Raw genomic sequence first — 14867 nt, 5'->3', positions numbered from 1 at the left:
GGTGACAGTAGGGAATAACTGAGAATGAAATACAAATATTACAAAACAGCTCACAATATTCTAAAAACAATGAGGAAAAACAAAAATAAATACCAACAACTGTGAGGTATGACTGTCTGGGGAGACCATTAATGATTTTTGTTTTAAAAATGGTCTCTGATTTACATGCACATAAGTTGGGTTATAATTACAAAATAAGGTATTGAATACAATTTTGGCTAATTAAACTTCCAGTTTTACTGCATTGATTTTGAATAAAAAATACATCTACTTTTTTGTAACTTTGAAATGTCAAGAAAGAAATCTAAACATCATTATTCAAGTCATTAGGCTTCTCTCAGGGAAAGGCTATTATTAGATAGAATTCACATTCATTGAAGATGTGATCAATCCACAATAAGTACACATCACAGATTCAGAAAGACCAGAGTCGGCACAAAAAGATAGAAGGATCTGACCATGTGGATGAAGACAGGGAAACATACACAAAGCATGTGTATGTGAATTGGAGTTCACATGCTACTGTGACAACTTAGAAAACTATTACAATTACATAGGGCACCATGGTTATAGAATAGCATCAAAAACAAAGATTCTTCACGTGGGTGCAAATTAGCTGATTTAAAAATTTGAAGCATTTCTTAATTTGATGTGAATTTGAATATATTACGACAGAAAATCAACTCTGACACAGTAATGATACACAATCTATAAGTTTACATTAAAAATGGTTTTTAAATGTTGAGGCTTATTCTTGATGCTTAATAGGCAATACATTTACTAAATATTATATTATTCTTCTAATCAACTGGATTTGAAGTGATTTTCTTTTTTTTTTTTTAATTATTTATTATTTAACTTCAGTAATTACATTGTATTATGTGACACAGTTACATAGATACTTGGGTTCTCCCCACCCCTCCCCAAACCCTCCCACCATGGTGGATTCCTCCACCTTGTTGCATAACCACAGCTCAAGTTCAGTTGAGATTTCCCCATTGCAAGCGTATACCAAACATAGAGTCCAGCATCTTATTGTCCCGTCAAGTTCAACGGCTTCTTAGGTATACCCTCTCTGGTCTGATGACAGAGCCAGCAGAGTATCATCCCAGTCAATTGAAAGCTCCAACATACCATCAGCAAAAATTTACATCATTATGGAATTAATTGACATAGTAATGAGTAACCAATATGTTAAAAGTAAATGCGGGTTCCCAGCCACCTTCTGTGACCACCTCACCTATACTTCAATCATATCATCTTAAATTAAAGCAAACATGTGGTATTTAACCTTTTGGGATTGGCTCATTTCCCTTAGCATTATGGTTTCCAGTTTGGCCCATTTGGCCACAAAGAACTGCATTTTGTTATGCTTTTGCCCCTCAATAAATGTTAAATGATAATGACAAGAAAAAAAAATTTTTTAACTAGAGGAATTAAGGATGCTTTTATTAAAGAAAAATGTTTTTGATTATTGTTTTATTTATGGGGTTGCAGGGTCTATAGTTGTAGAGGGACTTAATATTTGTAATTTTTGTTTTTAGATTTATATTTTTTCCCTTGTAAACTATTTCCCCATTGAATAATGGGCAAGTTGTAGAAATAGAAATGTGGTAGGAATGTACTACTGATTAGCAGGTAATCTCGCATGTGCCTTGGCCTTGGAGTCCTGGCTGCCGCTCCATGGCTACTGTTGAAGAATGAATAATGGCTTGCTTTGAAGAATATGAATACAGTGTTTTAAAGAATTATCTCTGGGGACACCTGCTTAGCCTTGAAGTGCGGACAGAGTGACCAAATGTCTGTACATGCCCCCTTAGTCTTGAAGTAAAAATAGAATAATTAGTTGCTTGTGCAAAAGCTTGTGAGGTTTTGAGTAAATAAAAAGGACAGCTTTTTCTAGGGCTGTTGTGAGAACGCAAAAAAAAAAAAAAAAAAAAATGGTCTCTGAAAGATTTTCCTCTTTCATGAAGGGAACTCCCCATGCTGACTTTCCAAGCTGCTGTGATTTCCTTGGATTCAAATTGTTTTGCTGAAGCTAAAATCACACCTGACAAGACTAATGATGAGACAGCAGGAGGTGGCCCTAGATTTTGTACTTTCCACACAAAAACAATTCCAGTTATCACCTTTTCTACCTTAGGAGGACATTTTGGTGTCACGGACAAGCAAAATCATTTGGAACTGACACCCTTTCAGCAATCATTCTGAAATGAAGAACTGGAGTGAACCAAGAGAAGTAGATTTAAAATCCCTAAGGCGGGGCCCAGCACACTGGCCTAGCAGCTAAAGTCCTTATCTTGTGCGCACCAGGATCTCAAATGGGTGCCGGTTCTAAATCCCAGCATCCCTGTTTCCCATCCAGCTCCCTGCTTGTGGCCTGGGAAAGCAGCTGAGGACAGCCTTTGGGACCCTGCACCTGTGTGGGAGACTGAAAGAAGCTTCGGGTTCCTTGCTTCGAATGAGCGCAGCTCTGGCCATTGTGGCCGTTTGGGGAGTGAATCTTTGGGTGGAAGATCTTCCTCTCTGTCTCTCCTCCTATCTGTATACCCATCTTTCCAATAAAAATAAATAAATCTTTAAAATCCCTAAGGCAGAAGACCTCATGGTACAAGTCCACCCATGGAATTCTGTTAACTCGTATTATCTGAGTTATGTACACCCTGTTTAGGATGTGTTTCCAATATAATCCATGCATCCTTTAGCATTACACTTCTTAATTGTGCACTCTGTTATGTACTATGTCTTCCTGCAAGGCTCCAAGTTTGTCACAACTTAGTAACTATAGATATGCTATGCCTAAACCGATGCCTTGGGCCAGGTTAATAAAAATAATGCAAAAAACCCATGATAGATACTGTCTCAATACATTGACTTTTAAGATAGAACTTTCTGATAAAAAGTTTTGCTTTATTTATTTGTTGTTGTTGTTGTTGTTTAGAAACTGACTGTTAAAGTCTAAAGGGCATACACTTAAAACACATTAACTTAGCTAAAGGTCAGGGAGGGAGGCTGTAGACAGGGGTTAACACAGAACAGCCAGCTTGCAAGGTTGACCTTTGGATGTCTAGCGCCTTAGATTTGGGAAGAATTGGGGGTTCAGTCCTTGAGGTTGGGGGCAACTGCAGCTCCCTGCAGTGTGGTGGCTGTGGGGGGTGCCCCTGCTGGGTCGGACCCAATGCTCGGGTCTCACGCCAAAGACACCACCGAAAGGCAGTGAACGAGTCCTCGGCTTCCCCCAAGACCCCAAGAGAGCTCTTCCATCAGGGTAAATCAGCCATGAGGGAACTTGGGAACTGGGTTAAAATTCCTAGCTCTGCCCTGACGCTAAGATCTTGGGGCTGGGCGAGTTTGGGAGGGGTTCGGACCTTGGGGTTGGGGGCAACTGCAGCTCCCTGCAATGTGGTGGCTGTAGGGGGTACCCCTGCCGGGTCGGACTCAATGCTGGGGACTCACGCCAAAGACACCACTGGAAGGCAGTGAGTAAGTCCTTGGCTTTGGGCGGCCAGTGCACCAAGTGCTACACGGCTTTGACTGCTGGCCACCCGGTGGCAAACTCTGGGGTTTTTAAAATATGTAGTTGCTGCCTGTGGACACCCATGACTAAGGCCAGTTTCAGTGTAGGTGAGAAGTTAATTTTGGGTGATTCCCAGTGACAGGGTCATGAAAGTTTCAGGAATGCGTGGGGACTGAGACCTGGTGGTTTGGAGGGAAGTATCCATAAGATAATCTGGATTAGACAGATTCACCAGCCCAATTAGGAATCCAGAGATAGGCTGTTAGCATAGAACATCACTGATGGCCACACACCAGCCCACACCAAAGCAATGGATGGGGGCCTCTTTGGCAGTGTTAGGCACCATTACCCGACTGGGTGGTGGAGTGGTGGAGTGGTCACATTTGGCAGGGTCAAGACACTATCCAGCACGCGAGAGACTTGGTCTGGGGAAAGACTCTGTGGCGTTGTGTGAGCCCATCCCCATGGAAATACAAATCCCCCTGGTTAGCTTGCAGGCTGGGGTTGCGGTGGACTAGCTAGGTGTGACCATGCACCTGCCATCACTCCCAAGTAAAGGAACCCACAACAGTCAGGGCAGGTCAAGGCAGCAGCACCTGAATGTGCATCCTAAAACAGGATGTGGGGTGGGCCGGGCTGCAACTGGAAGGGGGAAGAATGAGCAGGGCTGAACAAATCTTAACTCACAAGAAACAACAGAAATCAGGTTGGAGCACAGGTCATGCCAAGTAGGTCCTTGTACCTACTGATCGGCGTGAGACAGGGACGCTAAGCCACAGCATCTAAGGGGCCAGGAGAAGTGAGGGGCTGAGCCAAGCTGAGTCAGAGCAACCACTGGCCTGCATGTGATCTAAGGCTGGGAATAGGCCTGGTTGGGGAACTAATGGGACACCCTAGCTGGGTTGAGTTTCCCACCAAGGAGTGCATGGGCTGGAATTGGGGCTGCGTTCTGATCAGGATACGATTGTAATCTCACTTGGCACAAGTGTGGGCTGGGACTGGAAGCACCAAGCCGGGCCAGACTCCAACACCATCTGGTGCTCTGGAGGACCAGGGGAGATGTGTGACAGACTAGGCTAGGTCTTAGCCCTTACTGAACCATGTGTGAGCTGTATGGGGGTATGGAAGAGCAGTGGCTGGGTTGAAACATCCAACAGTAAGATCCAGATTGGGTTGAAGGCCAGTCAGGAAAAGCCACTGTTCCTGCTAGGACAGGAGGTGAACTGAGTAGGGCTGGCTCATGGACCCACTGGTATGTGCGAAATCTGGCACTGGGAGAGTTTCTGATGGAGAGCCTGGGCACTCCTCTGGCAGGACACAGACCTGGCAGGTAAGCACAAGAAGCACAATAGGAAACAGCCCAGAATAGGCAATGGAAATTATCCCACTGGCATACACATGGCATGGGTTGGGGGCAGACCGGGTTGGGGGCAGACCAAGTTGAACCTGTTCACATCACCCGCTGGCGAATCCGAGCACCAGAACAGAGTGTGGGTCAAGTCAGGTTAGGTTGTGACACATACCGGTACACATTAAGGAATGCCAAGGTGAGATGAGCCATATCAGATGTGGTTGCAGCGCCCAAACAGCACACGTGATAATCAGGGGGAGGCAAAGCCAACAGGGGAATGTGGGCTCCCCTGCTGGACATCTACTTCCATTGGAAAGCGTGAGTCGGGATGGAGGCAGATCAGACTAGGCAGGGCTATAACACCTGTGGGCCTCATGTGAGCTAGATAAGAGAAGGGCCACAGTGGGCTGACTGTTCTGACTGGTGCAAGCCAAAATTAGAGTGGGTGAGGGTTGGTTGGGCTTAGCCACTGCATCAGCTGGCAGAGGCTGGCACTGGGAGACCTTCTGTCAAGTCAAATGCCAGAACCACCTGGAGAGTGCATAATCTGGGAGTGGGTGTGGCCTAGAAGGGAAACAGTGGGCACCTCCCTCAGGGTTACCATGCTCACTGGACAGCACGAAAACCAGGAGGGGGCAGGGGTGGCTAGACAGAAAGGCACCTGCCACTAGGTGTATGGGCTGGATAGTAGGTTGGTTGGGTTGAACTAGGCTTCAGTGCCCACTGACATGTGTGAGAGCTAAATGGGAGGTGGGAAAGACTGGACAAGCCTGCGGTACATACTGGCAAGCATGGGAACCAGGGTAGGGGGCAGACCTGGTGGGGGTTATGGGGAGTCGCCCCAACTAGGCTGCAGCTCCAACTGGTTTGTGTGAGGACCAAGTATGAAGTGGGCAGGATCGAGCTGGACTACAACACCCGTTGGTTCACAAGGAAGATAGGGCTGGAAACAGAACGGACCCAGCAATCGCAACGACCAGCATGTGCTTAAGCTGATCGGTGTGATGGACGGTGTTGGAGCCTGTACTAGCAAACTCACGCAAGAATCAGGTCTGGGATCATCTCAGATGAAGTTTCTTTGGAGATCCCTCCAACTGAACTGCTGATCTTAGAACCCCAACCGTGAAGAGACTGTCAGCCAATGGACTCTGAATAGGTTTCATTGCGATTGGAACTGAGAGATTGGCAGCATTCCAGCACTGATGAACTATCAAAACTGTTTGAGCAGAACCCTCGGAGCGCGCCTCCCGTTGGGGATCTGGAATGGGTGGGAGGTTGGGTGCGGCTTTTCCCTTTGTTACTTCCCTAACCTCAGATACAGGGAAAATGATAATATTAGTGTGGAAACAATGGTATTATCCACTTTCACCCTGTAGCCCTTGACCCTTTGTACCTTAATCAACTAAATAAGATTATTAAAAAATAATTTAAAAAAAGATTTGGGAAGAATTCTTCACATTTTCAGAATGCATAAGACGGGCTCATTATATGTAAAGTGTTTATTTTTTTAAAAAAGTCATTTATATGAAGCATAATCTTTTCTTCTTAAGGTCTAGAGTTTTGGTCTATCTTACACAGGGGGAGCCTACATAAACAGCAAATTTTAAAAATGGCACTGGTGGGGCCCGGCGGCATGGCCTAGCAGCTAAAGTCCTCGCCTTGAACGCCCCGGGATCCCCTATGGGCGCCGGTTCTAATGCCAGCAGCTCCACTTCCCATCCAGCTCCCTGCTTGTGGCCTGGGAAAGCAGTCGAGGACCCTGCACCCACGTGGGAGACCCGGAAGAGGCTCCTGGCTTCGGACTGTCTCAGCTACAGCTATTGTGGCCACTTGGGGAGTGAATCATCAGACGGAAGATCTTCCTCTCTGTTTCTCCTCGTCTCTGTATATCTGACTTTGTAATAAAACTAAATAAATCTTTAAAAAAATGGCACTGGGGATACTGAGTTAAGGCATGACACTGTGAGGTGATCCATGGACCCCCCCTCCTCAATGAGATTTGTGAAAAATTACTTTGAAATATCACTATAATATTGTTTTTGAGAATGATCCAAGAGGTATGTAACAGATACAAATCTATTAGTAAAATCTATTAAAATTCAGTAATAAAAGAGTCCATTGTGGTTGAAATAGGACTTGTTCTTCCCTTACACTCCGAATTCAGTATGATGTGAACTTCATTTCAGAAAGACACAGTCAAGAGCACAATGCTCCCTTTATTCCAAACTTTCAGTTGGAAGATTTTCTTCTTTAAAGTAGTAGCGTATCAGTATTTCTCAACCTGTCTTCACCTAACTGTTGCCAAGGCTGTTGCAGGAGAGTGTAACCAAAAAAAAAAAAAAAAAAAAAATTCCTTCTCCTGCTAGTACCTCATTCATTGAATGGGGAATTCAACTTGAGTAAGGGAACACAGACATCCCAATGGGCTTTGTTGAAGCTCATAAGGTAGCAATTCCATGTCAGGAGAGGTAAACCAGAGACCTAAAACCACTCTTATCTCCACAGAGTACTCTGTTCCTAAAGCAGGAATGTCATTACTCAGAGAAAAACTTACCATCGTCCTCATCACTGGTTCTAGGGAGTTTTCTTAGAGATTTTGCCGGGGCATGAATGTGCTACAAAACAGATACTTTCTATTTTTTTAAGACTTACTTATTTTTATTGGAGAAAGGGAGATCAAATTATGGAAAGAAGGAGAGACAGAGAGAAGGATCATGCATCCACTGGCTTATTCCCTAAACTTGGGCTGTAACAGCCAAATCTGAGTCACTGTGAAACCAGGATCCAGATTCTTCCAGGTCTCCCAAATGGGTGCAGGGCCCCAAGGTTTTGGGCATTCTCCACTACTCTCCCAGGCCATAAGCAGGGAGCTAGATCATGAACCAGTGCCAAAATGAGATTCCATGGCTTGCAAGGTGAAGATTTATCCACTGAGCCATCGCACTAGGCCCAGTTTCTAATCTCCTCCCAAAATAATTGACTTTATTTGCAACACAGAACAACGTTTCAATCTAAAGGCACTATTATGTTTTGATTTCATGTGTGTGTGTGTGTGTGTGTGTGTGTCTTTTAAATTTCTTGTTGAAATACAATTACTAATGCAACTGAATTAAGGGATGTGATCTTAAAAAGGTGATCAGGCTGCAACAGCTCTGCCTAGGTGGATGGGATTAACAACATTACAAAGTGTGGGAGAGAAATGACTAGGCTCCTTTTGTTCCTTTCCACCTCCTTTTATATGAAGCCACAGCATTCATGTGTTCTATAGGAAGCAATATTGACATGTCATTTTGGAAAATAGTCACAAGCCTCCAATAGACACTAAACCTGCCAATGCCTTAATTTTAGAATTCTCAAACTTTGTAACTGAGCAATAAATGTCTGTGGGTTATAAATAACCAATTTTAAGCTATCTTTTCCTAGCGGCAGGAATGGACACGGGTACTCTCAAAGAAAGCAATGACTGTGGTAAATAGCAATTGAGAGTAGATTAGTAGAGTTAACGAAAATAAAGGCTAAAGTACAGACAGATAATACGAGAGAATCAATGCTAGAGATTTCTTGGAATTATTAAACATCAAATATTGACCACATGACCAATTCCTCAAAAGCAGGTTAAATTCAAATCTCATGATATGCTTCAGAGCATTGTTGAAGACAGTTGTGCAATCATTAATCAATTAATGGACCTTAACAATGACACAAGCCTGGGAAAGAGATATTGAGAAACCTGAAAAAACTATTGTCATTGCAAGGTGACTACAAGTAAGCCAAAGCTGTGCTCCCTGAGGAGCCACAGCAGAAGCTTGAAACTCTTGAAGAAAAAATGGCTATCGTTAAAACAATGCAACATGCATTCCTGCTTCCAAACAAAAGATGGACATGGACTCCCAATGAAACTGTTGGAAATGTGTAGATAATGGGAAGCCCGACTCTGACAGTGTACCAGCAATGTCGGGGCACACTTAAATAAGAGACTGATGGAATTATGACTCCTTATGAAGGACTATACTACTGTAGCAATGTGGGGAAAATCTGCCAGGAGTGGGAGTTTGGGAGGTAATCCTAAATAAAAATAAAATAAAATAAAAAAATTAAGCCACCCAATCACTAAACAAATTAGCATGCAGATAAAAAGCCTCCAAGGGGGAGACTAGATACATTAATAAATACAATGTAATCTAGAATACCAGAGAAGAAAGAATGGAAAAAAATAAACAAAACTTCAGAGAACTGTGGGACACTGTTAAGTACACCTACACACGCACAATGGAAATGCTAAAAGGAGGGGAGAAATGAAAGTAGACAAAATACTTGAATAACGTTTGAAAACTCTCAAAACTTACTGAAAAACACTGATTTCTCAAGCAAGAAGTTCAGTGAATTCCAAGTAGGATAAACAAAATAAAAGCACAAATGAAGCCAAAATCAAAAAGAATTTCTTTAAAGCAGCAAGAAAAAAATTATCCCTTTCAAGGTAACTCAATGAGATTAACAAATAACGTCTCAGGAGAAAAAGTAAAGGAAAGCAAAAGCTGGAAGGTAGCAGAATGATGTAATCAAAGTTCTCAAAGGAGAAAAGAAAAGTGAGCAAGAATCTGATACAAAGAGAAGCTACCTTTCAAAAAAGACCATGGTAGAGAGATATTCCAATATAAATCTAGATGATTAGTTGCTAGTAAACCCACTTGATAAGAAATAATAAAGGGGGAGTTTTTAGATGGGAAGCTAGTTACTCTAGAAACAAATGCATTAATAAATTAAGTATATAACTATGTAAGGAACATATATATTTTAATCTTATTTGATAAAAGTAATTTTATAGGCTAATACAATTTTTAAAAAAGATTCATTTATTTTTATTGCAAAGTTATATGTACAGAGGAGGAGAGACAGAGAGGAAGATCTATTCAATGATTCACTTCCTAAGTAGTCGCAATGGCCAAAGCTGAGCCACTCCGAAGCCAGGATCCAGGAGCTCTTCCAGGTCTCCCTCGTGGGTGCAGGGTCCCAAAGCTTTGGGCCGTCCTCAACTGTTTTCCCAAGCCACAAGCAGGCAGCTGGATGGGAAGCAGGACTGCCAGGATTAGAACCGGTGTCCATATAGGATCCTGGCGCATTCAAGGCAAGGACTTTAGCTGCTAGGTCACTGCGCTGAGCCAAGATAATATAATTTTAATATATTATGGGATCTATGAAAGATACGGATGTAATGTGATTGTCAATATCAATATAGGAGATAAGTGGGAACAATGTTAAATTGCGCTAAGGGAAATGACGTCAATTGATAAATGTAGAAAAGCAAAATAAGTGTATAATAAATAGTAGGAAAGCTAATATAATAATAGCTATGATCATCCTTGATTTTTTCTTTTGTAAAATCTTCAAATTATTTAAAATTATATAGAGTAATATCTATAGCAATGTGTGGATGGCTTTTACATTAATACACAGTAATTCCATAATGGTAAAAGAACAGAACAATATCAGAGTAATATTTTCATATCTCACATGATTTTAGTAGCACAAATCTGAAGGAGATTTTAACACAGTAAGATGTGTATGGTAAGCCTTAGGTCAATCATTGAGGGAACAGTAAAGACATGTAGAAACAGTCATGATTAAAATTACACACTCATTACAAAATATTGACTTAATGAAAAATAAAGCAATAAAGAAGGAATAAAGAACAAAACAGATTTGAGAAACAGAGAAAATGAAAATCAAAAGCCACACATTAATTTTACTCTAAAAATAATCACACTAAAGATAACAGATTAAACCATAAAGCAGGAATTATCAGGAGTGGGCAACTGCAGAACTTAAGACACTTCTGGGGTTACCCACATGTCATATTGGAGTGCTGGGGTTCAAATGCTGGTTCCATTCCCAATTTCAACTTCTTGCTAATGTGTACTCTGGGTGGGAAAAGGGGATGGTTCAAATAGTTGGGTCCCTGCAACTCATGTGGAAGACCTGGATGTAGTTCCTAGCTTCTAACTCCCACATGGCAGAGCTCTGACTGCTACTGATATTTGGGGGGCACGAACCAGTGGATGGGGGATCTCTCTCTCTCTCTCTGCCCCTCCTTTAAATAAATAAATAAAATCAGACAATTATCAGACTAAATAACAAAATAAGATGCAACACCATATTTCAACACTTTCTATTTCAAGACACAAAAAAGAATTAAAGCTGTGGCTAACATTGTGGTGCAGCAGATTCAGTCATTTCTGAGGAAGTGCACATTTCTATCAGAATGCTAGTCCTGGCTATTTCACTTCTCGTCCAGCTTCCTACTAATGGGTCCTGTAAGGCAGAAGAAGAAGGTTCAAGCACTTGTGCACTTTTCCCCATGTGACAGACTTAGAGTTTCTGGTTCCTGTCTTGGGCTTTTCTCAGTCCTCACCATTGTAGTTATTTGGGGAGTTGAGTAGCGGATGGAATATTTCTCTTTCTCCCTTTTTTCCTTCTCTCTCCCTGTTATTCTGCCTTTCAAATAAATGAATGAATAAAATTTTATAAATATTGAACTGAAAGAATAAAAATGTAATTCTAAGATATAAATCACATGAATAGTAGCAGAAAGCCGAAGTGGCTAAATTAATATCAGGTAAAAGACATCTTAAACAGGGCCCGGCGCAATAGCCAAGTGCCTAAAATCCTCGCCTTGAATGCACTAGGATCCCATATGGGCGCCAGTTCTAATCCCAGCAGCCCTGCTTCCCATCCAGCTCCCTGCTTGTGTCCTGCGAAAGCAGTGGAGGACGGCCCAAACCCTTGGGTCCCTGCACCCGTGTGGGAGACCTGGAAGAGGCTCCAGGTTCCTGGCTTCAGACTGGCTCAGCTCTGGCCATTGCAGCCACCTGGGGAATGAGCCATCAGATGGAAGATCTTCCTCTCTGTTTCTTCTCCTTTCTATATATCTGACTTTCCAATAAAAATAAATAAATCTTAAAAAAACACATCTAAAATAAATTCTACTATTAGGGATAGGGAGGCATATTTTATAAATAAACTGGCAATCCATCCAGCAGATAACACAATTAAATATATATTTACATAAGTAAATATAGATATATATACACATAGATTCACCTAGTAGCACAGTAGCAAAATATATGAGAAAACCTTGAAGAAAAGACTGAAGTAGATAATGCAGTAATAATAGACACTTAAGTGTTCTATATTTTGCAATAGAACTAGGCAAATGATCAGTGAAATAACTAAAAACTTGAACAACCACAAACTAGACTTACAGACATCAATAAAACATTCAAATGAAAAATAAAGCAAAATTCATTATTTTCCAATGCATATGGAAAATTCTTCAGTGTTCCTATGGGTTAAGTGTTGTGGCTTGGATGAGGGTTTAGTGTGTCCCCTACAGATCCATGAGCTGGAAGCTCAGTCTAAATAGGAGACAGTTACCTTTCATGGTTCTCAAAATTTCCTCTCAATGGCGCTGTTTTAAAAATACCCCAGCATCTGGTATACAATTCTCCACATGTGTTATTGCTTATTGTATCTGGATGAATTAAGTGAATCCGTGTGGCTGCACTGGAGTAAGACTTAATCTTATTTCTGGCCTGTTTGATTTTACTCCATATGCTTTTTCTCTCTGCTGATTTTCTCTTTGTAGTGAAATCATGGCTTTGAGTATTATTATATATTGAGTCTAGTGAGTCCTCCGGATATTGTATTGGGTAGCCCTTGAAACAACAGGTTATATAACTGAATTTTTCCAAATATTAACAAAGAATAGTATGAAATTCTTGCACAATTTCTATTCAATTTGCTCACCTTTGCTATCCGTTCGTTGCACAGAGCGATCTTCAGCTTCCTTTCTAGGTCTGCATGAAAGAGGAATGGAAATAGGTCTCCAAAATCCTAGGAAACATATCAATTTGATTCAATTATTTTAATCCCTGATAAAATAATGCTTCTGAAAGGAAAAACTTGCACTCTATGGTTCTGCAGTGAAAACACTTTTCTTATTGTACTATTTTCTTTCACATATACTTGTTGGTAATGGTAATCCTGTTCCAAATTTTCATAATGCTTATAAATAAACAATATTGAAAACTAAATTAAAAAACAATCCAGACATGGTAGGAGTTTAAATTTTGTGGATAGTACCCTGGTTAGCATGTGCACACCCACATCAGAACATCAGATTGCCCAGGTTGAACTCCCAGTCGTGAGCTTTCCTGCTAATACACACCCTGGGAGTCAGCAGTAAGGACTGCAGTGGATGAGTTCTTCCCATTTTGACATGGGTCAAAATTCTGGCTCTCACTTTTGGCTTGGTGCAGTCCCAGCGTCATGGGCACTTGGAGAGTGAGGCAGTGAATGGAAACTCTGTCACTCTCTTACTCTCAATAATGATAATGAATGCAGATAATACGTAAAAATCCAATCTGTGTAGCATAATGCTTAACACAAAAGCAGCAATCAATAGTAGCTGTTATTATTGCTGCTGCATTATAGATTTTGAAAGGTTATAAGGTGCTACCTAAATTTAATGTATTATATTTGTATATATTTATTATGAAATATGTTTAACACATAGCACGTATTCAATCTATATTTTAGAAAACACTGCATTATCAATGCAGTTAGCTTGTAAGAGTCTAGCCCTGAGCCGTAATATCCCATTTTGCTGAATATTTATCAAATAACATTTGAAAATATTTATCAAAACTGAAGTTGGATGAGGAATTTAAATTTTCTACCCTTTCTACTGATTAATGAAACTCTCAAGGGACTGCTAATGTTTTCCTATCAGAACAGATAGACATTAGATTAGGGGAGAATTAACATAGTGTTTCTTAGTTCATATGCAATGAAGCATTGTTTTAAGACATATTCTTTTCCTTATAAAAAGTAAACAACATTTGTCACTACAACACTTAAAGCACTTTGTGGGAGGATCTCACAAATTAATTCACTATGCTACTTGAAGATTCGCAATACAATCACACTTAGAAGTAGAGGTCAAAGAATTTTTCTAAGGGAATTTAAATTCAGGGGAATATTTTCCTGCAACTAGGAAGTCAAAATATATCATGTATAGGGCTGGCACAACGGCTCAACAAGCTAATCCTCCACCTGCAAGTGCTGGTATCCCATACAGGCACCAGTTCATGTGATGGCTGCTCCACTTCCCATCCAGCTCCCTGTTATTGGCCTAGGAGGGCAGTAAAGGATGGCCCAAAGCCTTGAGATCCGGCAACCGCATCCACATAGGAGACCCAGAGTTCATTCCTGGCTCCTGGCTCCTGGCTTCAGATTGGTTGAGCTCTGGCCGTTGCAGCCACTTGGTTTACTAACCAGCAGATAGAAGAACTTTCTGTCTCTCCTTCTCGCTACAAATTTGGCTTTCCAATGAAAATAAGTAAACCTTTAAAATATATTTCATGTGCTCAAATTTATACGTATTACATATCATTACATTCAGTTACTATTTTAAAGCTTATAACAAAATTGAAAAATCATTATTATGACTGATATTCCATATGGTATATACAAAATTGAATTAAAAGGTTATTTTTGATGCAATAAGATGAAATATACACACAGATTTTTTTTACTATGCATTTTTAGGGAATCTGGAAAATCTATTCATCTATTTCTGTGCATTCGAGACAATGAGACAGATGATCTGTCTTTTTTTAAAATTATTATTCTCCAAAGGATACACTGGCTGGAGCTGGACTAAGTTGAAGCCAGAAGCTGGGAATCAGGTCTCACGTGGGTGGCAAGGACCCAACTGAAGACATTACTTGCTGTCCCATAGTGTATGAATTGGGAAAAAACTGGGATGGAGTGGAATCAGGACTCACACCCAGGCACTCTGATGACAGAACATATACCAAGAGATGTCTTGACTGCTAGGCCAAATGACCTCATTCCGTGAATTTTGTGAAATACCTTCCCTTGGTATTTAGGATAAATTCAAGACTCAATATGGCGAAACAGCGGGAAACACTGATCATA

At 41.1% G+C, this 14867-nt stretch overlaps 1 protein-coding gene across 1 annotated transcript in view; it reads right to left on the bottom strand.

Annotated features, from left to right (window-relative positions):
- Positions 1-14867, bottom strand: part of LOC101530799 (uncharacterized) — a 315911-nt gene that overhangs the window by 117843 nt on the left and 183201 nt on the right. The window contains 1 exon segment of the mRNA XM_058659130.1: positions 12672-12758. Coding sequence (XP_058515113.1) covers positions 12672-12758 — 87 coding nt within the window.

Source organism: Ochotona princeps, chromosome X (assembly GCF_030435755.1).
Source record: "Ochotona princeps isolate mOchPri1 chromosome X, mOchPri1.hap1, whole genome shotgun sequence".
NCBI classification, from domain to species: Eukaryota; Metazoa; Chordata; class Mammalia; order Lagomorpha; family Ochotonidae; genus Ochotona; species Ochotona princeps.
This window is presented reverse-complemented; position numbering and strand designations above follow the sequence as displayed.